Consider the following 26,750-nt stretch of genomic DNA (forward strand, 5'->3'; position numbering starts at 1 on the left):
CCCTGTCTGACCCATATCTCCCTCTCTCACTGGCACTATCATGCAGGTCTGCACTGTGCTGCTGCAGCAGAGCATGCTGGGGGATGGGCCAGAAAACCCCACTCTCCCCAACAAGCATCCCTCTTTTCCCAGGCTCCACATCCCATACAATATTCATTATTCTCTTCACTTTGTGGCACTTTCTCTATTAGTAGACCAGCCCTGTCTCTTCATATATGCATGTACGTCTTTCTCTCGAGTGTGTCACTACAGGGCAAGATACACACATGCCACCTGACCTACTTTTCTTAATGAGGGTACTACTAAAGCCCAAGGTGTTCCCTCCAAAGGAAGCACCATCAGCACTCCTCCATTCACTAAGCAGCATGTCTGATTTAAAAATGTTATGTTATAGTTAGATGTATGTGATAGATTCCCCCCATTGCTCCTCTTGTGCTCCCATTTCAGGGAATGATCTCAGTTTAGAAAGAACATTAAGCCTCTTGTGAGAATACTTTAGATTTATTATCACAAGATGTTGGTTATCTCTATTAGAGAGCAAGGGTGCTATACATATGGATGTCATACCTACAAAATGTTATTTTCTCAGTTTGGATTGGCCGAGGTGGTGGGAAAACTGCTGTGGCTGTGTGTTGCTTGGCAAGAATAGTTATAAAAGGAACCAGATAAAAATATATATATCTAAACTACCTGGCCAAATTAAATATGGATTCATCTATATGGAATTTTGACTAATACTGATTATTAACTATTGCAAAGACAAAACCCAACTTATTGACAAGTTACGTTAGGTCATAACTGTATTCTCACTATACACTACCGCTGAAAAGTTTGGAGTGGAAAACAGCTGTTCTAATTAATATTTTTGTGGAAACATTGATTTATGATTTCTTGACTAATAGAAAGTAAAAAAAAAAAAAAAAAAAAAGATAATGTACCTTAACCAGGTTTATTGTCCAAAACTAATATGACTGAAGATACCTAACATGTTGTCAAATTATGTACCAGAATTCTTGCTCATATGAAAAAAGCTTTAAAAAGTCACAGTGTGGCTTTCTCTTAATTTTTCTTTTTTCATTATATAGTTTGGCAGCGATAACAGGAACCCTTAGGCAAGGCAAGGCAAGGCAAGGCAAGTTTATTTATATAGCACATTTCATACACAATGGTAATTCAAAGTGCTTTACATAAAAGAAAGTAAAATAATCACACAAAAATTCACAAAAATAAAACAAGGAATTTAAAAACTTTGAAAATGATAAAAAAAAATTTGATTTAAAATGAATTTAAGACAGTTCAATAATTTTGGACATCGCACAGTGCTCATTCAATAAATGCACAGCTAAACTGATGAGTTTTGAGTCTAGATTTAAAAGTTGCTAATGTTTTAGTACATCTGATCTCTCCTGGAAGCTGATTCCAGCTGCGGGCGGCATAGTAACTAAAAGCGGACTCCCCTCTTTTTGTGTGAACACTTGGTATTTCTAACTGACTCAGTCCAAATGATCGGACTGTTCTGTTTATATTCAGTGAGCAAATCTGCAAAGTATTCGGTCCTTGGTCATTAAGTGATTTCTATACCAGTAAAAGTACTTTAAAATCTCAGATTTAAAAATCTATGCTCAAAATTTTCTGGTTCTAGTCAGAATCCTGGCAGCAGTGTTCTGGATGAGCTGCCGCTGTCTAATGATCTTTTTGGGAAGGCCAGTGAGGAGCCCATTACATTAGTCCACCCTGCTGGTGATAAAGGCATGAACAAGTTTCTCCAAGTCTTGACTGGAAACAAAACATCTAATTCTTGCAATGTTTTTTAGATGATAGTATGCTGATTTAGTTAATTAGCTGCTTTGACATGACTACTGAAACTAAGGTCTGTCTCCAGAATCACACCAAGATTCCTGACTTGATTTTTAGTTGTTTGACCCCTAGAGTCAAGGTATGCATTCACCTTGAAAACTTTGTTTCAACTTCGTTTCCAAATGCAATGACTTCAATTTTTTCCGTGTTTAACTGAAGAACGTTCTGGCACATCCAACTATTAATTTCATCAGTGCATTGGCAGAGGGAGTCAATTGGGCTGTAATCATTTGGAGATAAGGCTAGGTAAATCTGGGTATCATCAGAATAGCTGTGATAGGCAATTTTGTTCTTTCTAATTATTTTACTTAGTGGGCGCATATACAGGCTCCAACAGGCTCCCCAAAGTATAATAAAAGTCTAAAGATGACGAATTGCATGGAAGAAACTGCAGAGTTGCAGTTCAAGAAATGAAAAGTCATTAGCTGATTGGGTTTAGACAGAAGAATTAAGGATTTATTAATGCTCACTGAGCGTGGTAATGCACTCAATAAAAGAACAGCATCATTAATCCCGCCATTGAGTCACAGCTGCCCAAACTGTGTGCTTTAAAGACATCAGCAGGTTTAGAGATTAGGTTGTTTATAATCCTGAGCATTACAAACATTGTTCATTTAAAAAAAAAAAAAATTAGCATCATCTGCATGTTTAATTAGAGAACTGCTGCTCGTTTCATGTGGTGCTCACATAATAATGACATGATACCTGTTTTTGTTGTTTTATGATAAACATTATGATAAAACTGTCTTTTTATATCTTAATAAAAAGTCACGCTCATCAGGTAAGGAACATGCTCAACAGTACCTGCTTTATTGTCACCCCCCCCCCCCCAAAAAAAAAAAAAACATGATTCATCTATTTTTAGTCATGAATGTTGAATGTCTTTTAACAAATCAAATCAAATCGACTCCCTGCTAGCATAAATATTAAATCTAAGTAATTAGACAATGAACAAATCAATGAACTAATCTAAATGAATCATCTTAGGAAACTAGGAAACACTCGAATCCTGGGATTCTGGGATTTCTCCACCACCAAAATTGGAAATACTCTGAATACGAACACATTCTGGAGATGAAAGCTAACATGTAGGGGCTGTTTCAGGATTTAAGTCTTGGAGGGCTCAGCTTCTCACCTGAAAATGAACTCTACTGTTGTGGCTGAAAGAATCATTTATTTCTTTGAGGACAAGGATTTTTTTTAGGGGGCTGGCAGCTATATTAATCTTAGATTTTTATGTGGGCTGAAAAGAAAAACGGAGGATAAAGCCCCCACAAACAGGGTCCATCAACCCTATGTTTATCAGGTCATGGGAGACAGATTTGATTTGATTCAGAATGAATCCATCTGGAAGTAATGGACAGACAGGTCTGGTGTGATCCACAGTCAATTTAAGATGTTATGGTATGCGGTATAGAGACAATCACGTTATAATTAGCCTGGTGAACACAGGCTCACAGCAGATGGCAGTCATGTCACAATTTTCCTCTCATTGTGAATAGACTTTATCTCAGAATCCACAAAAAAACTTCTATATTGTTGTGGCCCTGCTGGGCCTCAACTCTGACCGCTATGATAGTGTGTGTTTGTGCGGCTGTCAGTACCAGTGACCTTCACACTGAGTGCCTGTGGCTCTGAGACACACTGCCTTCACAAATCTCTCTAAAACATTGTCACAACAAGCCTTTAAATCAGTGCTTAGTGTCTCCCCATTTAAAGCGTCTTTGTTTTTATTGTTCCTGCAGATACCCAGCAGAACAATCTACTCCCGAATCCTCCTTGCAACACCAAGCACCTGACATTCCTCATGATGTGCTCCTGCTGCTTCCTGTGCTCCTGATGCATCTCAAATATAATAAGAATAATCATTTAATACTTTGAATTGACTTGAAACATTACTATTCTTCTATTCTTAAAAACGTCACGGCACCATGCTATGGGCATAAATAATAAGCTGCATGATTTGAGGTATTATTAAAGAGAGATGTGTTTTTTCTTTTTAAATTTAAGAATTTTTTTTAAGAGATCAGCCTTATAACTTTTGTAGCTCCTCGCAAGGCCGGAGTGGTGGAACAAGTATGCTAAACACTAAGCTGTTGTTAACACTATGTCAAAACCAGACGTGACATGCAATAAAATGTATCTTTTCAATGTTAATCAGAGTTTTTGTCTTAACCAGCCACGACATACATGTGATGAGTGACATTGATTTCTATTTTAGAAACAGTTTCTATTTCTGCAACACTGCGGCTGGAGCAACATACATGCTATGATGATCTCACATACTGATTATATGCTTTATTTAATGTTAACTGAATAAATGAAAGCAAACAATGTATGTTAAAACTATGAACTCAATGAGAACCAACAAGCTTATTCCATAGCAAAGAGAATCATTATAATGTTAAAACAGTTTAAAATTATGAATTAAATTATAATCTTATCCATTTCGTCTTGTGCAGGGAGTTTTCAGAGAGTCCGCTCACACATGCTTCTGATTGGATGTGATATTTGTTTGATTTTGTGGACAGACAAATTGCATTTCACTGAAATAATAAAAAAAAAAGAAAGAAAAGGAGAAAAAAGGGGAAGTTGTGGCCTAGTGGTTAGAGAGTTTGATTCCTAACCCTAAGGTTGTGAGTTCTAGTCTTTGGCTGACAATACTATGACTGAGGTGCCCTTGAGCAAGGCACCGAACCCTGAACTGCTCCCCGGGTGCCGCAGCATAAATGGCTGCCTACTGCTCCAGGTGTGTGTTCACTGCTGTGTGTGTGTGTTTGTGTTCGTGTTCACTGCTCTGTGTGTGTGCACTTTGGATGGGTTAAATGCAGAGCACAAATTCTGAGTATGGGTCACCATATTTGGGTGTATGTCTTGTCACTTACACTTGCTGATTGCAGGGGAGGGTGATATTGATGTCTGACTGTCATTTAAAGGCTAGAAGGACCATCACACGTCCAAGTAGTAGTTTAACCTCAGAAAAGCGGGATCCATTCCACTCCATTTTCTCACTGTTGCTGCTCTATTCTCTACTCAACAGACAACATAATCTAATCTCTGCTTAAAAAAGCAATAATAAATGGAGAAGGAATTAATGTCGAGTCATTTATCTTGCTGATACAAATGTGAGCTCGGCCTGAGGAAGGCTGTGCATGTGAATACACTAGATGGCGTTTGTGAGGATACAGGCTGTGCGGAGGTATTCATCGGTTTAGAGTTACAGCTTTCATTTCCTTAAAACCCATGAAGCAGAGCTGTGATGATGAATGCCACCGTTGTTCAGTGACAGTGATCAATAGAAGAGATTTTTTATTATTCTGCCGGTTTTGCATCCTTACAGACTACAGCAAACTAATACAGGCTTTGATCTATGGATCTCTGAGCTCAAAGCAGGACAGGTAGGGGATTATATGTGTGCCTCAATCCTGAGCGAGTAATTGTCTTGAGCACAGAGAACTATAATTTTCAAGCACATTACATTATATTTTGAACAGAAATTAACAATCGCAAAACAAAAAGTAGTCTGAGCAAAAAAAAATGCTTTTGCTTGTTTGCTATTATCCTTATTAACGTGCAGTAATAACCCCTCTCACATAGTTTACTCAGGTGCTCTCTCACAAACTTATTCTCTGCGCTCCTGTCAAGTCCCTCTCTCTCTCTCTCTCTCTCTCTCTCTCTCAACCTCTTAATTCTGTGCATGCTCAACTCTTGAGAGTTTGAGCGCACATGGAATTAAGAGGTTGAAGGAGTCAGCACAATTTTTTTTTCTGCGATTGTTAATTTCTGTTCAAAATAAAAAGTAATGTGCTTGCAAAATATAGTTCTCGGTGCTCAATCCTTATAATTACTCGCTCAGGATTGAGGCACACATATAATGCCATAGACAGGCCCCTGTTGTATTTTTGGGTCATTTGAAATATGATTAGAGGGTGTGTTGCTGTGATTGGTTTAAGGGTAGTTTTATTAGATGATGTTTGTGTATTTGTGCCTGACTGCATATGTGTGAGAGTGCGTCGGCGCATGCTCGCCTATCCATCTGCGCATGTGAGAATCAGTGAGTGTTAATGGCAGTCTGACCATCCACCGTGTGCACAAGTGTGCTTTTGTGTGTGAGGTGCAAATTCTGTGAAATTCTGTCTTCACCGCAACGCCTTTACTGGCCGGAGAAGAGGTTGTGCTCATCACACTGACTGCAGACAACAACAACAAAAAAAGGATTTAAATTTTTTTTCTTTTAGGAGCCAAATTTTGTTTTAAGTTTACCACTCTAAAAAAAAACTGGGTTGTTTCAACCCTACTTTGAGTCAAATCTGGACTAATCCAGCTGCTGGGTTAAAGTTCTAAATAAAAAATTTAACCTAAAAGCTGGGTTAGTCCATATTTGACACAAAGTTGGGTTGAAAAAATCCAGTATTTTTCTAGAGTGCAGTAATGCTAGATAATAGGGGTGTGCGATATTAATCGTCTATAATAATATTTTGCTTGTTGTTTTAATTATGTGCAAGTATGTCACTTAGGGATTTAACAACTCACTCAACTCACAATACAATGCAATTCACGATAATTATTTCACGACACGGTTTTCTCTAATTTTATTTTTTTTACAAAATGATATTCAAGACCAATTATAAATGAAAATGTGCCCTTTTATTATTGCTTGGACAAAATACTGGACATTTCTTTGAGGAATTAAAATATTTATAATAACACTAAACTGAAAAAAAAAATCTAATAATTATCTTCATATAAACAAACTAAGGCTTTGCCTGTGCTATTTCCATTTAAAATTAGAGGCAACCACTGGATTTTAATCACGGTTCAAACAAAGATGCTGCATACATGCAGTTTTTAATCTAAATTAGATTGTATAATTTTGAAATTTGAAGCAAAAAGAGCATGGTCTGACTTTAGTTTTGTAAAACTATAGAACATAAAACATATCTGCACAAAACAAAAACAGCAGAATGCCTGAATGAGAGCGCAAATTCACTCTCTGACAGCAGGTGGCTCCCATGAAACAACAGCAATACAGCATTTCCATGGTTACCACTGTAAACAAATCAGTGAGTTACATTTCTACATTTATCCAAAGCGACTTACAATGCATTCAGGTTAACATTTTTTATCTAACATGCGCTCCCTGGGAATCGAACCCACAACCTTGCGCTGCTACGCAATGCTCTACTACTTGAGCCACAGGAACACTGTGATGCACTGTGATGTTTATACTGTAAGTGATGCACTTATAAACACTGCTTGAATCGCTGGCTGCATTCGAAAGCCTAGGCAGCTGACTTGCTGCCTTATGATTCAATGACTTTGAAGGCAGCGTTTTTGCACGAAGACACTTCACGAAACTGATTTCGGACAGGCTTCTGAGGCAATGTATCGTTTAATGATCTACAGTAAAATGAAACAAGTTTTGTTGATAGCTAAACAAATATTTAATTATTATAATACTGATCTTGTTAGAAATAACATCAAAAGTGTAAAAAGTGCTGCCTTCAAAATTCGATGAAAGGAAGGTAGCTCCGGAGACAGAAAGTGAAACAAAATGTTGTATTCAGACGTGCCTTGATGCCATCCTGCCTTGAAATGCTGCCTCTGAAAGCATTTAAGAGCTTTCGGATGCAGCAGCTATTTTTTTAATTCCATTGTTTTTTAACTGAGCTGCATCAACAGAAATAACTGACCATGCAGCACTAGAAACACTGGTGCTTCGACCCAGGTGTCTTTCTGCTCTGTGCATTATATCTCAACACAGAGTCTTCTTTTCAGCTGTGCTGTACTCAAGAAAAAATACAGGAGACAGCATGATTAACAACCAATATGTACACCATTATAACATCCAAGGGAAAAATCTACAGGATATGTGGAACAACACAGCCCAACAAAAGGCTGATTCAACTCTCGATGATACTGGCACAAATAACACACTGACACAAATAACACAATGCTCTCTGCCTCTGAAACACTGGACAGAACTGAACAAACATCAAGGGCGGCTGAAAGAGTTAAAGGGGGGGTGAAATGCTATTTCATGCATACTGAGTTTTTTACACTGTTAAAGAGTTGGATTCCCATGCTAAACATGGACAAAGTTTCAAAAATTAAGTTGTACGTTTGAAGGAGTATTTTTGTTCCCAAAATACTCCTTCCGGTTTGTCACAAGTTTCGGAAAGTTTTTTTCGAGTATGTCTCTGTCTGACTTTAGATGGAGCGGAATTTCCTTATATGGGTCCTGACGCACTTCTGCCGGAAGAGCGCGCTCCCGTACTGCGAGGCTGAGCACAGACATTTCACTGATCAGAGGGAGAGCGTCGCGAAATCACAAAAGAAGTTTGTTTTTGGTTGCAAGGGCAAGACAACCCTGCACAGATTACCAAAAAAAAAACAGCATTAAGGGACCAGTGGATGGAGTTTATTTTTAAAGAGCATCAACGGAGTTGTGCAAGTGTTTTTGTTTGTTCCCTGCATTTCAAAGATGCTTGTTTTACAAACAAGGCCCAGTTTGACGACGGATTTGGTATCGTTTATTTCTTAAGGATGATGCAATCCCAACGAAAAAGGGTCACGATCGTGTGTTGGAACCACAGGAGGTGAGTAAAACTGCTTAAAATATCTCTGCCTCCTTGTTAGTGCGTCCGCCTCCCATCGGAGACCCGGGTTCGAGCCCCGCTCGGAGCAAGTCGTTGCTGCTGCTGCTCTCATTCAGTTTCAGCCTCTGGATCTGATTCTGGATCATAAATAAACGACTGAATCTGACTGTAAGCCATGGTTTGTTTTGGATGATGGTTTTTCCCTCACGATAATGTCACAGCTTCCAAACGCTCTCAACGCAAAGCCTACTCGCGCTCGTGATTCTTTAGCTCCGCCCACACGTCACGCCTCCAGTCGGTCGTGTTTTTCCGGGAAAAAACGGTACAGACTATCTTTCTCTTATGAATATAATAAAACTAAAGACTTTTTGGAGTTATGAAGGATGCAGTACTACTCTATAGGTACTCAAGATTAACAGGATATTGAGTGAAAACGAGCATTTCACCCCCTCTTTAATGAATGTAGCAGGACTAATTTGGATGAGACAAAATATGTCAAAGTCTCATAATCTAGCTAGACTTTATCAGCAATCAACACGCAATTACAGTATGCTGTGCAATGTACTGTCCCAAAGACCATTTGGACAGTTAAGCCATATTTTAAAATGTATACTATGGAATTATGGAACTTGTGGTTTAAACATAAATTTTTTTTTTCTATGTTTATGGACATTTTCTGTCAAATCTCACCGAACATCTCTGAATATAAAACACAGGGTATATGGATAACTAAAATTATCATGCCAAAAAGATGTTATTTAAAAAAACCATAGAAGTACAGTAGTCATCTGACAACCAAAAAGGGTTCAAATACTATTGTCTTAATACTTAAGCAGTATCTGTCCCTTTAAAATCTAATAAACTTATTTTAATATTTTCCTTAAAAAGTGTGTCTGTGACACATTTATTTACCTAAATACCATATGGTTTGATATTTTGTAAAAAATAATAAAATATTTTTTAATCTCTGCATAATGATTAAGCATCGATTAGGTTAAAATTAAAGAGCAGTTATGGATCAGTACGGTTCTGTAAAGTACATCGAGGTGAGTTGGGTAAGAGAGGGAAAGAGACTTGGATAAAGGTTTTTCTAAACCAATGAGCACACATGAGCTCTGGCAGATCCCGAGGATATTTGGCAGTCAGGCAGGAATGATCATGTTTACAAGAGACTGCCACATGGAGCCATATAAAGCCCTTATATGTCCCACTCACCCATCGGTATCCTGGAAGTTGACGTTTACCTTCTTGGCAGAACCCAGCAACTCTAAAGAAAGAAGAGAGGGAAAGAAGGATGAGTATGATTAAAAAGCAACAATAGTACACTGTAGGAGTAAGGACATTTCACAGCATGTTATCCGATTCAAGGGTTCTACATTCAGTTTTTATAACAAAAAGTAACAACATTTTCACAAATATGTGAAACCAGCGCATTAGATTTAAGGCTTTAATTTCTCATTTGCATTGGAAGAATCTCTATTTTAGGACTGTAACTTTGAGTATGCACTAGAATGCTGAGTGTGTACTAGAGCTGCATGAACAGCAGTGAAAATGACACACTCGGAACCTATAACTCTGCTCTGCCTTCCAAATTCTGAATGAAAACACTTGGGATGGGGCTATTTGTAGTTGCATGATCAATGATTGAAATTTATACTTTTAAAGAAACATTGCATAGTTTGGGAATGCTAATTAGAAAGGAGGAACAACGGGATAATTATTCTTCTCAGCTGTGTGGGCTAGAACTATTGTTCAGTACTGACAGTTACCCATGCATCCTTGTCACATCCAAAAAAGCAAATACTGTCATTTGAGGTTATACACCATGCCAGTTTTTAGTTTGCATTCATATGGAGCTGCGTGGATGGCAAACTCTCCTGTTTCCCAGCAGACATGGGGAAAAGCGCTATTCCTGTCTGCTGTCTCTATAAGGGCTGTTCACTAGATCACTTCCACTAACAGAAGCACAGAGACTCTGTGGAGCACTAACTACTGGTGTCACACTTTCTTCCGCCCACTTACACAGAGTCAAGTATTAGGTTGATTTGTCAAAAAAAAGTACTATTGTTCCAAATTACTCATCACAGCAAAAGTGGCTCAACCAATGGCATGTATTTGAGGCAGGACCTGTTTGATCAGATAATAGGAGGAAACAGTCATGATTTTTGCTATCACGTTTGATGACCCCTGAAGAACAGAAATTACCAGCTTCAGCTTTAAGTACCTCACTGGCCTGTTTTAATGAACCATCCAGCAAAGCTCCCGTTCACCCAAGCATCATAGTGCCTCTGGCTTTGGCATGTTTAAGATTTCACCGATGTAACTGGTCTGTAGGTGATACAACCTTTAACACCTGGTAAATGGGCTTCTATTGGGATTATAATATGAGCAGTGGAATTTGGAAGCGGATCAGAATATGCCATATGAGATTTGTATTTCATCTGGAATGGAGCTGTTCACAGCAATCTACATCAATCAGCCTGAATACAGGGCTGTTTTCAGCAGCTGCTGCTCAATGTGACAGAGAACATTTGCCTGTCTTTTTCTGCTGTCTTTAACCCTTTCACCACTCAGGCCTAGCCTGACGTTTCCAAACAGAGCACGGTGAGAACTGATATTAAAATAAAACACTAAGATGGAGTAAGTCCGTAGTAAATGGCTGCCTAGGTTTATGAGGAAACAAACGGGTGCTTCTATTTCAGGACGCAAAGGTTACAGATGAGAATTTCTATCTATAGTGAGCTGCTGCCTTTGTGCTCTTGATCTCCGATGGTTTGTTTATCAACCTTTTGGCCTCTGAAATCAGACCTTCAGATGAAAGCTACTATAAGCTAGAACGGACTCCAATAATGGCAATGTGAAAAGTGCAGATGCATGGATTTTACTTAGAATAGAGACACTATTTTCACATCCTTTATCAATTATTCAGTTGTTTACATCAATAGGAAGGCCTATTATTTCATTTTTAAATTGTGGGAAATAGTGATTTACTTTGCTTTTGAGTCAACCTTCAGAAATCATTCTAATGTGCTGACTGGATGCTCAAGAAGCATTTATTATTATAACCAAGGTTGAATAAGAAGCAGTTGTGCTGCTTATTTTTTGGGATATTTGCAATTATTTGAAATAGAAATACTGACTGTCTGACACTTTTGATGAACTGATGTAACCTTGCTGAATAGAAGTATCTAAAAAATCTTACTAACCCAGACTTTTAAACAGTAATGTACCCCCATTCACAATCTATGGTATTCATCACAAGTGCAGCATCCCATGATGGCAATCCTGTCACGTATATTTACTGATAAATGATAAGCAAGATTGAGAATGATGTGTCTGTGACATTGACTCAAGCTTCGATGCACATAAATATGTAAACTAAACTCTGCCCAACTTCCCTCTGAATTTTTTTGTAGAAGCGTTTTTCAGATCTTTGTATAATGCCCGCAGTTAACACGCTGGATAATGAGGAAAAATATGGGTCAGTAAAATCTGGTCCTTAAAAGTGAAAACAAATATTACATCACACTGACACACACAGAGCACAGACAGAACTGGGTTGCTTTGTACAAATATGAGCCTAGAGATGTTCGCTCTGGGGACAAGAGAAGGAGTTATGCCTCTTTGTAAAAATTAATGAGCCCTCAACAAATAGGGCTCATATAAAAAAAATTAAAAAAATTCAGCATGTACTATTATAGTCTAATGAAGGTAAACAACAGTGGTCAAACCTGCATACATTTCCAAAAGACAACAGCGCTCTCACACCTGAAATGACTTGAACTGAATGAGGTTTCCAACACAAGCACAGGAGAAAGATTGATTTCCTTTTGCCCGAGGAGGAATCTAACATCACTGAGACATCTCTTCTTAGAAGACATGCTCTTCATTGTTGCTTTGTAGAAAAAAAAATTAGGGTGGACAAAAGAGACTAATACTCTTAATGGAAAAATCAAAGAGCTGACTACAGGACTAGAGACAGCAGTGATGGAAGAAACGGTGAATGCTGCCCAGCCACGATTGATCCTTTATATCCGCTGTTCCCAGACAGAAGAATGTTATGAGATGTTGTGGAAAAGGTTCTCTGTGACTCATCTCTTTCTCTGTCTGCAGGCCGCCCGAAGTGGGAGAAGAGTACTTGGCGATACACAAAAAAAAAATTAATAAAAAAAAATGGTGAGGGGAAACTGAAAGGCTCAGGCCATCTTCTGTTGTTCACAGGCTTTGTAGAGACATGCAGTTGGAAAAACTGGAGTGGCGATGGGTCACAAGCATTGAGAGGTCTGGATGCCAGATGAAGCACAGCAAGGAAATGTGTTACAACAAGAATGCATCTTATAGATCTGGAGCTGTGCTCTCTTGAATTTGTAATGGACAGAGAAAATACCTGGAAAAACATCTTTATATGGCTCCAAGTTTCAAAGAAGTATAGTGCTCATGTTGCCAAAATTCTACTTGGCCGTCTCCATAGTACTGTATCATAGGAATTTATTGATTTTTTCCAGTTGTGTGTGCCCTACAATAAGGTGCTATTTTGAGTGATGCTTTCACGTTAATATAGGCATATAGGACCTACAATAATGTAAAGTATTTGAAAAAAAAAAAATTCTGAACATTTAAGCGTGTCAACATATTCTGTTACACCAAATACCCAAAATAATGATCTTAAAAAAAGCATCAAAGAAACTGACTCCATCAGCAGCAATGGCTAAACCTCAGAAATAAAGTGATTTCATTTAATTTTAAACTGCACCAATAGGATTAACTGAGGCTTAAATCTGACAGACCATGTTTACAAACATAAGAACAGTACACACGAGCCATACACTGTGACAGAGTGTGTGTACTCCGTCTGGAATAACTTTATCAGTCACCCACAACAAAGTGGCTCAAAACGGCTTTCAAAGACTTTAGAATCCAAAGACCTTTTTATTCTCAATTCAGGATTTATAATAATGCCAGCTAGACTGAACTGCATCAAAAATAATTTGTGTTAAAATAAATGAAATTGTGAGGCAATATTTTGGGAAACGCAAATGAAGAAATTGCAGTGGTTTTTGGACAGGTATTATATCATGATGGCATTTTCCATATGATACCTTTCCATACTCAATATATGTTCCTGAAGAAAACATGTTAATATGAATGACATTATGATATTTTGCAATATAGACATAGATTTAACTGCTATGACACTGTGGCGAGTGGGGCGGGGCCGAGAGGCGTGGGAACGAGGAGTGAGGCCAGGTGTAGTGATTGGAGATGAGCTACACCTGAGCCCCACCGCTAGTATCGAGTCCCACGTAGGAGATGGAAGGATATAAAACTGGAGCGACGACCGTGAAGGACGAGAGAGGACCAGGCCTGGGACATATTTTATGTTTTGCTTTTTATTTGTGCGCGTCAGTCGCCGTGAGTGGCTGACGCGCTGTTTTGTTTATCTTTTGAATTATTAAAATGCTTTTTGATTGTGCGCCGGTTCCCGCCTCCTTCTTCCCGATGGATAGGGAGATTTGTATTGTTACAGTGGTGCCGAAACCCGGGAGAAGGAGGGACGCGCTGCTGAAGATCCCTCGCCGCTGTGGTGAATCCGCGGTGCCCTCGAGCTGGCGAGGTACGTGCCGCCATTGACGCACGAGGCGGTGGGCTGGAGCGAGTTGCCGGGGACGGGCGAGCTCGCTGCCGACCGCCCACGACAAGGAGGGGCGGCTGCCGTCCGTGAGGGAGCGGAGGAGTCGGCGCCGTTCGCCAGGGGGCCGGAGCCTGCCGCCTCCGTGACGGAATCCGGAGGGGCAGGGAACGGGGGACTCCTGCCGCTGCCCAAAATCGGAGGAGCCGTCGCCGTCCACCGGGCGGCGGAGGAGTGTCGCGCCGTCCGCCGAGGGCCGTCCAGTGCCACCGCCGGGCACCGCGGAGGAGATCACCCAGCCGGTGGAGGGCCGAGCAGCAGTGCGTCTGGGAACCGGATTTTTTTTTTTTTTTTTTTTTTTTCTCTCTCCCCTCTCTCGTCCCTGTCGCTCCTCCTTCCATCTCCTTTTCTCTCGCCTCGTCTGTCCTACCCCCAGGTTCCTGCAGGTCCCCGTGAGCGGTCTCCCCCGGAGGGAAGGGGGGGGGGGGGGGAGTAGAGCGCAGTCTCGAGGGTACCCCCCGGCCTGCGAGGGGCGATGGGGGTATGTGGCGAGTGGGGCGGGGCCGAGAGGCGTGGGAACGAGGAGTGAGGCCAGGTGTAGTGATTGGAGATGAGCTACACCTGAGCCCCACCGCTAGTATCGAGTCCCACGTAGGAGATGGAAGGATATAAAACTGGAGTGACGACCGTGAAGGACGAGAGAGGACCAGGCCTGGGATATTATTTTATGTTTGCTTTTTATTTGTGCGCGTCAGTCGCCGTGAGGGGCTGACGCGCTGCTTTGTGTTTATTTTGAATATTAAAATGTTTTTGATTGTGCGCCGGTTCCCGCCTCCTTCTTCCCGATGAATATGGAGATTCATATTGTTACAGACACATAACATGTCTTTACCTTAAAATGAAATAAACCCACATTGCATAAAGTAAAGAGAACATAGTCTGTGAGTAATTTTCTCTTGTTCTTTTGCTGTTTGATTAACTTGAATGTCACAGATAGCAGCAGCTAAATAGGCTGCTGTCCCTTTAAGACTGAAAACACAGGTCCAATAGATACACATCCGATATTCTCACATCTGTTTATGTTTACTTAAGCCATAAGCAAGTATGTTTATGTGAATACTCGCCAAAATGGACAATTTGACATCTTTTTGTGTGTATTCATCAGTTTAAATGCGATAAGACATGAAAGAGAACTGAATCCAGTACTTGTGTCCTGTCTAAGTGGTGCCTTCTTTGTGCACACAGAAAAAAGGACAGATATGAGTTATCTTTCGTGTAGTCTCACTTTTTCTAATTTATCATATGTCTGCCCTTCTCTTACTCCCACATATTGACATTTTTGAACATTTAATGAGATATGCAACAAGTATGCAAACTTATGTCTTGCAAGGCAGATCAGCGTTACAGTTCAAATGAATGCATCTACTCTCCCTACCACGCACATTAGTTTTAACTAGATCTCTTCCCACATCGTCCCTCCCTAACATATTCATCTTGTTTTAGCTGTTGACAAAACTGTCAATAGATTTTGTCATATTTGTTGTCATCCTGAACTTACGTTTTTGTTGTGGACAAAAATTATTCACCAGCAAATTGAACACTGATGTCTACCAACTAGGGTTGCAAAGATTATTGAAATAAAACAGAAATCATGATATGGCTTGGTGTAATTATCAAATTGCGAGGGCTGTAAATTAATTAATCAATTATTTAAATAATTTTTATATATATCATATAAATCAGTGGTTCCCAACATTGTTCAACTCGTGGCCCACACAAACAAAAACATATGTTTGCGCGGCCCACTGCAAAATAATTAACTGACCCCGCTATTGTTAGGTTATTAACTTAGTACTCAGAAGCTAGATTGTTAACTGTCTTTATTGAATGAACTGGCAATGAACAGAAAATAATTCGAGCTGGCACCGCTTGGCACAACTGCTGTTGTTCTGTAGCATATGCAGCAAAAATATCTAAGATAAATTGGCAGTTTATTCTTAAACCAATCAGCGAGCTTGAATAGTGGAAGCATAGTTACAGTTTAACATTGATTTTTTGTTATTTCATTATATATATGAAATGATGTTATTATGTTATGACTTAGACATTTGTACATATATGAACAATATTATTACTGGCCCACAGGTTGAAAACCACTGATATATATAGACTGCATGTTTCAGTTGTTGTTATTATTGTTATTTGCATAACTTTACATAAATTAAAATACATTTTACATAAATAAATACACAATTGATTTCTCCCCAAATCATGCAGCCCTACTGTCAACATGTACTACAAATGTTCCATTATTGCTCTTTGTCAGCTTTATTTATCATATTTGCAAACCACTAAACAAAAAAAAACCAGACTGAGAATCCCCTCTCATTTAGGGATACAAAATCAGCAGTAAATTTCTGGAAGCCATTGATTTATTAGAAAGAGGCCTAATTTCATAAGCACACACACACAAAAAAACATTTTAAAATACTTTTAAGAAACTGCTAAAAGCCAAAGAGGCTGATTATCAAGCTGCATTTGCATTGGCTTGCCAGCATTGATTGATGCCTCTGGGGTTGAGGAAAATGGCCTACTGGGAAAGCAAACAATAGTTAAGCTAAACTTAGCAACAACTCTCTTTCATATACCATTTCACATCCAAACCTTTGTTTTATCCACCATTTACATCATTTAGCATCAAAGTTAATTTCTCTGCGACAAGTTTTCGGCTTGTTGTAGTAGCAACAGGAAAATGTCCACACCTCCATAGCCATTACTTTGGGGCGTTCCAAGAATGCACACAATGAGACCCCTTCATCCGCTCTGACTGCTAAGGTCTGTGCTTCATGATACACAATACACATAAGCACTAGCACACTAATAAAGACATTTCTCCCTCCAGCGTAAGCTACACGACACACATCTTACATGCAGGGCCCTGCATGTAAACACAACACATTCCCCTGTTCATTCATAAGAAAGAGAGAATAAATGAGAAAAATGGAAAGGAAAGCATCCTGTTAGAGGTGCAATTCATGCAATCCAATCAGCCCAATACTGACAGCGTTCAGAACCAGGCAGAGAAAGCACAGATTCCAGGCCACGGAGGGAATGGCTCAGAGTGTCCAAGTATCTTGGGAGATGTTCCCGTTTCATGCTTGTGAACTGTCCTGACTGTGATCACCCTCAATGGCCATTTCAAACAGAATTGTGGGAGAATCCAAACCTCATATCACGGCTTGGTGCCGGCAGGTGGCTAATAGTAACGTTTGAGCCTCCATGGAGCTGGCAGCGCTGATGAAAGTGATTAGTTAAATCTTGGCCCTGTTCCTTTGCTTTGCGTCTTCTCTTGGCTAGTGGTTGGTGGGGCGGCTCTTTCATGGAATGAACTGCTCCGGAGCCAGCTGCTCTATCTTTGCCCACTATTTCCAAGTCTCAAACACATTTTATACACTTCATCTACTGTACACATTTTTTAATTAAAATGTTCACACTACTTTTACTGCAAAAAAAACCTGAAACAAAGTAAAAACTGAATTTAAGAGAATGTATGGTGTGTTTTGGAAGTGCATGGGATGCATAATGGCGACCCAATCTAGTTAACTTTTTTAACAATTTTGACACTTAATACACAATATATAATATATATATATATATATATATATATATATATATATATAGGGGGTCAGTACAATTTTCTTTATAAGAGAAACTGAAATGTTTATTCAGTTCATAAATGACACATGAGATTGACCAGAAGTGACAGTAAATACATATACTGTTAAGTGTAAAAGATTTATATTTTAAATAAATACATTTTTTTTACTTAATATAAAAATTTATATTTTTTACTTAATAATCACAGTCTCAAAGTTAAAAGTTAAGCAGCACAATAGCTTTCAATATGAGTAATAACAAATGTTTCTTGAGCAGCAAATCTGCACATTACATAGATTTCTTAGGGATCATGTGACACTGATGACTGGAGTAATGAAATTTGTGATTATTTTTGAATAATACTGTTTTAATAATAGTGTTTTTCATCAAATAAATGCAGCCTTGGTGAGCATAATATATGTCTTTCTAAGACAATTTAGAAACCTTACATACCCAAATCTTTTGCACATTAGTCTAACAGAATATAAAAACAAGAATTTATTTGAAATAAATACAGCACACTTTTCAAACAAAACATTTTGCAAACTGAAGTTTGTTAGGTTTCTTAAATCTGAAACATTAAACAAATAAGGTTTAAAATTAAGATCTATCTATCTATACTTTCTATACAAAATGTACAATATGAATTTGTACAGTATGAATTTCTGTTTAGTTTAATTCTACATTCATTATCACTTACAAATACTTAATTGTTTTATGGTAGATGGTTTACCAGTTCTCAAATTTTATAAAGGGCTCTTAAAAGCATAACAAAAATCTTAACCTTTTTTAACTTTTTCAGCTTTCGCCAATCTGTAGCTCTGCTATGTTTTTCTTTCTCAAACAGTCTCTTTCTCTGTTTAAACTTGTTCTGTCACTGTATTGTCAGGGGAGTTGAAGGGAGTTTTGTTTTGGGTTGTTTTGATTCCTCGGTGCATAACCTCGGGACCTCCTCCTCAGCTCCCTCACAAAAATATCTCATTTGTGCTGTGGTCCAAACAAAAAGTAAAACAGTTTGTCTCAGATTAGAGGATGTGTATGATAAAATGTGAGCATGTCAACAGTGGTGTGCCCCTCAGTGGTGGAGCGCAGCTTGAAAGCTCCGTAGCAGTAAGCAGCTTTTGATCCAGTTTGACCCTGCTTTTTCCTGCTTCCTGAACTTCCTGTGGAGCCATTTCCCCTCCAGGTAAAACAGAGGAGACCATCTGGTGCTCCTCCCATGGGGTTATTCTGGGATCTTCCTGTAACCCACACACAAGTTTTATATCAAGCTTCCATCAAATCCACAATCATTTTGTACTTTACTTAAAGTACAAAGAGAAGCCAGTGGGGTGTATAAAGGTTTTGACACTGTTTTATGCAGAAGTACAGCAATATTTTAGGCAAAGCAGCTCTCTTCTCATGTCTTTTGTAGAGCTGTAATGGAGTTGCTAGGCAACAAGCATCATCTACCTCTTCCTACACATGTGCACAAAAATTAGTGCAGCGCACCCACACAATCCCTTCAACACTCTGTTACTTTCAACACACACAAACAAGTTCACAAAACAGGGCAGATTAAAACACATTCTGAGAAAAAGCTTCTTACATACCCACTTATTTTTCTGTCAAGTCCCTGTGGCACTACACAAAAATCAAACAAACCCTCCAAACACTCTTCATAATGGCATGTTAGCATGCACGAAGCTTCATTTCTCAAGTACCATTGGCCAAGAGTGTGAGTACAGAGCTGTGTCTCCTCAAGGGATCCACAGCCCCACAGGTGAGTCTGCCTCTCCTCGTACACTGATAGCTAATCTATTTCCCACAGCACTGCTGCCACAGCTAGAGAAGCCTCATTGATCATTCCCAAATTACAGAGGCTGCATTCCCAGCATGCATCAGCTCTAAACTACTGAGATCTAGCGCTCTATCTCTGCATAAGGATTGTGTGGGTTTGCCATGATGGTAACGAGCAGATTTCTGTGTAGGCTTGCACTACGTGATGAATGTTTACTCAGTTAAAAGTACACTGTGGCATGCGTAGTACATTTTGCAAACCGCTGCAATGATCTCCTTAAAGAGGGCCTCAGAGGAACATGTTCAACATAGCAGCCTCGGTTAACATACTATACACATATCCCTGATGAAAGAAAAAAATGGGTTTTCTGATATTAGCTGGGTTAAAAGGTTTAGCTGGTCTCCCAGCCTAGTCTAACTGGCTTAGACTGGACTCTAAACCAAGCCTAGCTGGTGAATTCCCATTCAACTGGTCTCCCAGCCTATTCTAACTGGTTAAAACTGGTCACTAAACTAGCCTAGCTGGTGTATGCTGGTTAAACTGATCTCCCACAGCCTAGTCTAACTGGTTTAGACTGGACTCTAAACCTAGCCTAACTGGTGAATGCTGGTTTAGCTGGTCTCCTAGCCTAGTCTGACAGGTTTAGACTGGTCACTGAACCTGGCTTAGCTGGTGTATGCCTAGTTTACCTGGTCTCCCAACCTAGTCTAACTGGTTTAGTTTGTCTCTTGAGCCTGACCTATCTGGTGTATGCTAATTTAACCAGTCTCCAAGCCTAGTCTAACTGGTTTAGACTGGTCACTGAACCTGGTCTAGCTGGTGTATGCTACTTTAACTGGTCCCTGTGCCTGGCCTTGCTTGGTTATGTTGGTTTAAATGATTTCCTAGCCTAGTCTAACTGGTTTATCTGGTCTCTGAGCCTGGCCTTGCCAGTGTATGTGGATTTAACTGGTCTCCAATCTCAGTTTAGCTGGTATATGATGGCTAAACTAGTCTCACAGCTTAGAGTGTCTTGTTTAGTTGGTATCTGAGCTTGGCCTGACTGTTATATGCCAGTTTAACTGGTCTCCCATTTTAACATAACTGGTCTAAGCTGATTAAACCGGTCTCTCAGCTTAGTCTTTCTGGTTTAGCTGATCTCTGTGCCTGGCATACTGTAGCTGGTGCATTCAGATTTGACTTGACTCCAAGCTTAACCTAAAGATGATTTAACTGGTATTCCAGCTTAACCTAGGCTACATCTAGTGATGTAACTGACTAGCTTTATTTTCCGCAAATTTTATGATCAGTATAGAATTTGTAATATACACAAAATGACTTCACTATCAAATATCAAAAACGTAAATACTATATATTTGATTTTGACTGTATGGGATAATCTGAATGGCCTCAACATCATTGAATCACAACATCATCATTGCTCCAGAATGTAAGCTGCTGGCAGTGAGAGCCAAAGAGTCTTCATTTTGTAGTATTATTCCAGTCCCGAAAAGGTTTGAGTTTAGTGTTTGTGCCAAAAATGTGTTCTTTGAGCACTGTGCTGATCTGCTGAAAGTTAAAATCTGAGAAAAATCTGAGAAAAGTACATAAACAGGGAGCAAAGCGTGGAGCAGTAAACAAAAGCATCCTTAAAGACCAAACATGTTTTATTATAGAACATCTGCTTTGTCAGTCTATTACAGCAGCATGCTCTGTCAGACAAGTAGACACTTCGCTTCTGCCATGCTGTTCCACATACCAGTCCCAATGTTATGTCAGAGGACATGAGATTAGCTCAGCAGACAACATACAACAGTACCAGTATCTTATGTTCACAGAGGAAGCGATAAATAGTCAGATGAGAGGAATGAGGGTGCATTACAGATTGTAAGCTGCAGCCAGAGAGACAGTATTAAAGACTCACACAGAGACTGTATTGTTCTACGGCACAGCAGCGGAAGCTCAGTAATACTGCCAATGTGAATTCATTTACTATAAATAACAAAATGGACATAGACCATTTCTTGATTAATCTCTATTTAAAGGCAACATAAACTTTTTATACAAAGTAAAACAACTTGCATCAATCAGCTACTGTCTCTCTCTCTCTATGAATACTCAAACAAGACTCAAAGAAACTTTCAGCCACAGAGTTTTTTTTTTTTGTAGCATGACTCGTACCCTTTAAAGGGAACTTCGAACTGTGTCCTCTAGGGGTCGCTAAGGGTAACGACCTGTGTCTGAAGCATACAGTACATTGAAAGAACACCAACAAGTTGGCGGGCAACAACATGAAGGGCTATTTGGGCAGTTCTCATAATAGTTTAGCAGTGCTCCCCTTTAAAGCTGCAGTAGGTAACTTTTGTAAAAATGATTTTTTTTACATATTTGTTAAACCTGTCATTAAGTCCTGACAGTAGAATATGAGACAGATAATCTGTGAAAAAAATCAAGCTCCTCTGGCTCCTCCCAGTGGTCCTATTGCCATTTGCAGAAATACACTGCTCCCGGTAAGAAACAACCAATCAGAGCTGCAGTCCGTAACTTTTTTTGTTTTCAAAATGTACAAAATGTATATAATAAGCGAGTACACCATGAATCCAATTTCCAAACAAAGTTTTTAGCCTGTCCTGAATCACCAGGGTGCACCTATAATAAGTGTTTATATTCGGACTATTTTAGATTGCTTCGGGTAGGTACCAGTGATGTGTGGGTCAATGTATTAATAACCCGCACCCGACCAACGTTTTCAACTAACCCGCCCGCAATTCGGACCACAAAATTTTTTTTATAAAATAATGTACCCGACCCGCTTCCTGACCCATAGGGACGTAGGCAAAACTAACTAGGCAAAAAAAAAAAAAAAAAAAAAAAAAATATATATATATATATATATATTATATATATATATATATATATATATATATATTATAAAAAATCGTCAATAAGCTCATAATTTGTACTAAAATAGTCTAGTCTGGCTATGTCTATTTGTATGTTTCTGCAAGGTCAGCAGGCATTGAGGCTCGGGTTTGCTCCGATCAGAGCTCGTGAGCAGAGAGCGCATTTGTCCATTTATTTTGGTTTGAATATTTTAGTTTAAAAGAAGACATTTTAAGCTTTCTGTAATATATAGCCTATATTTCTCAAATCTGAGGCACATGCTGAATTTAGTTCACATGCAATGCAAGTGATCCTGCCGGCGCCTTATTACATTGTCTGCTAGGCTATATATTTGCTTCTTATTTATTAAATACGCGGACAACTTACTGTATTGATAAAACATTGGTCAAAATTAAGATACAATTTATACAAAACGAAAATCTTTTAGAAAATAGTTTTCTATAAAACAAAACTTAATGAAGTCATCAAAATCTTGTTTTACCAAAAACAGCGCTGTTGCTCCCCATGCAGTCTTCTTTGCCGCCCCCATCTCTACGTGCAGACTGAGCTTGTGCGTCATCTTCATGCCAGTTATTCAGCCAATAAAGTGTAGGCCTATGTATTTCAAAAATGTGTCTAGAACTATATACATTTTATTTCAAAAGACCCGACCGACCATGATCCGAATATCATTAAAAATATTTTTGGATGACTCATAACCACGGGCAACCGCGGGTGACCGCAGGCACCCGCTCATTTTGGATCAACCCACGCATCACTGGTAGGTACCGCGGCGGAGTAACCCAGTACCTTTGTGATTCTTCATAGACATAAACAGAGAGAAGTAGCTCCGGCTACAATTTTCTTCCACAAGACGCAAGCAGTTCTGTTTATTAACCGCTAGAGCGTCAAAAATTATGGACTACAGCTTTAACAAAAAGGGATGCCCTGCTCTCTTTTTGAATTTGGAGTTCTCCTCTCACGTGAGATTGAGTTCTCTGTTTTTCCCTCAGAGCACTCCAGCATTATTACCATAGATTGAGCTGATGACTCTCACACATATTGTTTTGGTACCATTCCATCTATGAGCTGCTCTTTCAGAGTGCCACAAGACTGTATCTCTTCCCCGAATAGTGGGGTCAAAATATAAATGAAATGTAAGGAGGTGTTCCCCATAGCGACCCCTAGAGGTCTCAGTGTTTCGTTCCCTACTCAGGGAACAATGGTTACATTCGTAACCTGAGACGTTTTCTCCGTAACAATGGAGAAATCTCCCCCAATAATATATGTAAAATTTACATTTTATAATACCGATCACTAGGTGGAACTAAGCTGAACTTCAAAAGGCAAAAAACTGTTGTCTCCTGCAGGTCACAGATTGAAACGAGGGCGGTCCTCAGACAGGATGCGTAAAAACAGAAAACCGAGTTGTCCAAATCTCCCCTCTCATTACACACGCTATGATGACTGAACTTTAGGGCTCTGTGGAGCGGGAATGAGTGTTGTTTACAGTAAAGGTTAGTGGTACTTTAAAGTGGTCTCTGGGATCTTTACAGTTTGTCCCTGATTAAAGTGCTCTAATTAGAGTGAGGATGGCACAGACGAGTCTGCACAGGCCTATCTCAGGCGCCTGCATCCAGATTAATGAAAACAGTCTGTGACAGGCCCCATGGCTTAGCAAACAGCCTTTTTCCTCATTTAAATAACAACTTCCTCTTCCACTTCCTCTCTATGGTCGCTGTCCACAAACACATCTTAACATCCTTATCCACACATCTGGGCATCCAAATGTTGCTCTTCACTAGCTTTAGCCTTGTTTTTACATTCCCCTGATGAATTTGAACCTCTGCGGACTGCATGCACAGGTCATACCAACAAAAGCACGTTTATTCTTGATACATTCTGCCATTGCACCATTCCCCGAAACAGCAGGTGGCAGTGCAGAGAAAAATAAGAGAAATAAGTAGATTGTCAAACTTTACCAAAGGCCAGCCTCCAAGGTTATCTTTTATTTTGATTTTTTTATGGATGTCAATAGAATTAGTGGGAGTTAATAATTGATGCATTGGATTAGACTTCATTCATCATTATCCATTATTTTCATGTAAAAGTAGCAATATTTGAAACATACTTATAACAAACAACTTATGTCAGCAAAGGATGTTAATTCAATATTATGTCAATTTTTTTTTATCAATACGAGTAGTTTATATTTTATCTTTATTTATATACAGTAGGTGGACAAACACTCCCGTAAGCACTGTAATAATGTCAGTTTTTCTATTAAATTCATAGCAATTAATGCATTATAGTGCATTATTTCTTCTTTGCATGACTCAAAGACGACATCTTTGGCTAAAGAAACACCTCTATGGAGGTACTCTTGGTATCACATGGCTTACTGTAAACTGCAAACTGATTCATATTTACTCAGGCACATCAAAGACAGCATGCTTGGACTACTACTCCAAAGTGTCCACTCATATCTCTGTATTATACCAGCAGCATTATTTCTGCACTAGAAACAGGTACAAGAGTGAGACCAGGCTCATAAAATACCAATCAGATTCATTCAGATAATAAAGAACAAGTTAATTTTGAGTGGAATGTTAATGCAAAGTTATTGTTCTAGCAGGTACAAATATAATATAGAAATCCACCTTTATATGTGGTTTTGTGTTAGATGAGCATAACACTGACCTCCAGTGCATGGATAATGCTTGCAGTAGGGGAGATTGGGGTAAGATGAGCCACATTTTACATATGTGGTCCTAAAGATAAGGGAAAATGACGCAGAAGTACAATCAAAGTATCTAAAGAAACTTCAGGATGTTTTATATCAATTTAAATGATCCAAATGTATTTATGATAAAGAATTTTTTTAAAAGTGTTCCTGTGGCTCAGTTTGCCCCAGGGTGGGGGTAAGTTGACCCAAGTCAGTGGGTAAGATGAACCATCTGGCTGTAAACTGACCATCTGACTGAATCTGGTTCAAACCCATGTTAAATTGGAAAGATAATTTACCTCTTTTAAAACTAATTTAATAATAAAATTGCATTTTCAGTTTCAATTTCAGTCCTTTCCCTTTTTTTTTTTAAAGCTAGTGTAAACAACATAAAACCAACCAAACACCAAAGTTGTAATCTTCCCAAAAACAGACTAAACAGAGAGTTTGTTGAAAAAAAAATCTAAACCCGAATTAGAATGAAGAAATGAATGTCACTGAAACCAATGAACAATTTAGTCAAAAGATTCTTGGCATGGTAGCTTTTCTACAATGTCGAAAAGGCCATTAGGGACTACAGGTGGAAAGATATATCTGATTATAATGTGTTGAAAACCATCTTCTGGTTCTTATCAGATATGGATTTGGTGCACTTGTACACTGTACCTATCAAATAAAAAAAGTACAAATAATAATGTGTATATATGATCAACTAAATCAGTTGTGTACTATCACATTAAACCACCAGTTTATACTTCAGAAATTTAACTCAAATTCAGTGCCTTATGGTAGGGTAAGTTCAAATGCTGACTCAATTTACCCCACAGCATTTGGCCCACTTTGCCCCATAAGCTCCCTTTTTAAAAAAGAAAAATCTTTTTTTTTAGATTCACAACTCTTCTGTGTCATAAGTGCTATTAAAATATCAACTTGATTAAAACATTAAAAATTAAGCACCTTTGATTAAATATATATGTTAAATCGTGATATTTAGTGAAAATAGCATGTATCTTTGGCACTGATATAATGTAAAATGCAGAACAAAAGAATATTTCATTTAATCAGGATTCAGGAATTAAGTCTAAGCTTGATCTTCAAGTCTCAGTGATTCAAAATGACAGCTCTCCTAGAGCACATCTGTTTTTAGTCAGTTACTGCAATTCAGCAATTTTTTTTTTCTAATTTTAAGCTAGAAACAATGTCATTGAAGGCACTTGAGAGCACAAAAATGTAGCTCAGGCAGTGATTTGACTCTAAAGAAACCAAGCGTTTTCTTAAGAAATTACAGAAAGAACAAAAACTTCTGCCACATGTGGAAACATTTCCTCACAAAAAGACACCAGATGACAGAAGGACAGCTAGACAGCGCGCATTTCAATGAAACAAAAAGTAGGACCATTTAACGCTCAGGCTTGTAGCCAGTTTCTCTGCATGTTTAATGCATCAGTTTACTAATTAATTAACCCAGCTTGTTAAAATGTTAATAAGACCCTTTTATAGAAGACGGTACAGAGGCTTACAGTTATTTAGCCAGCAAGCAAGCTGACATTGATGCCCTGTGTACAAAGGCCATTTAAAAACATAGTGAAAGAGCCCATCCTATTTGTCCACATCTGTACCTGATTTTGAGGGGAGCTGTCC

The 26,750-nt window shown here is 38.9% G+C and overlaps 1 protein-coding gene across 12 annotated transcripts in view; it reads right to left on the reverse strand.

Moving 5' to 3' along the window:
• Nucleotides 1-26,750, reverse strand: part of LOC127950987 (caskin-1) — a 99,405-nt gene that overhangs the window by 26,050 nt on the left and 46,605 nt on the right. For all 12 annotated transcript variants that reach the window (XM_052548600.1, XM_052548537.1, XM_052548508.1 and 9 more), the window contains exon 2: nt 9,672-9,723. In XM_052548600.1, coding sequence (XP_052404560.1) covers nt 9,672-9,723 — 52 coding nt within the window. The remainder of the gene's footprint in view (nt 1-9,671; nt 9,724-26,750) is intronic.

Source organism: Carassius gibelio, chromosome A3 (genome assembly GCF_023724105.1).
Source record: "Carassius gibelio isolate Cgi1373 ecotype wild population from Czech Republic chromosome A3, carGib1.2-hapl.c, whole genome shotgun sequence".
NCBI classification, from domain to species: Eukaryota; Metazoa; Chordata; class Actinopteri; order Cypriniformes; family Cyprinidae; genus Carassius; species Carassius gibelio.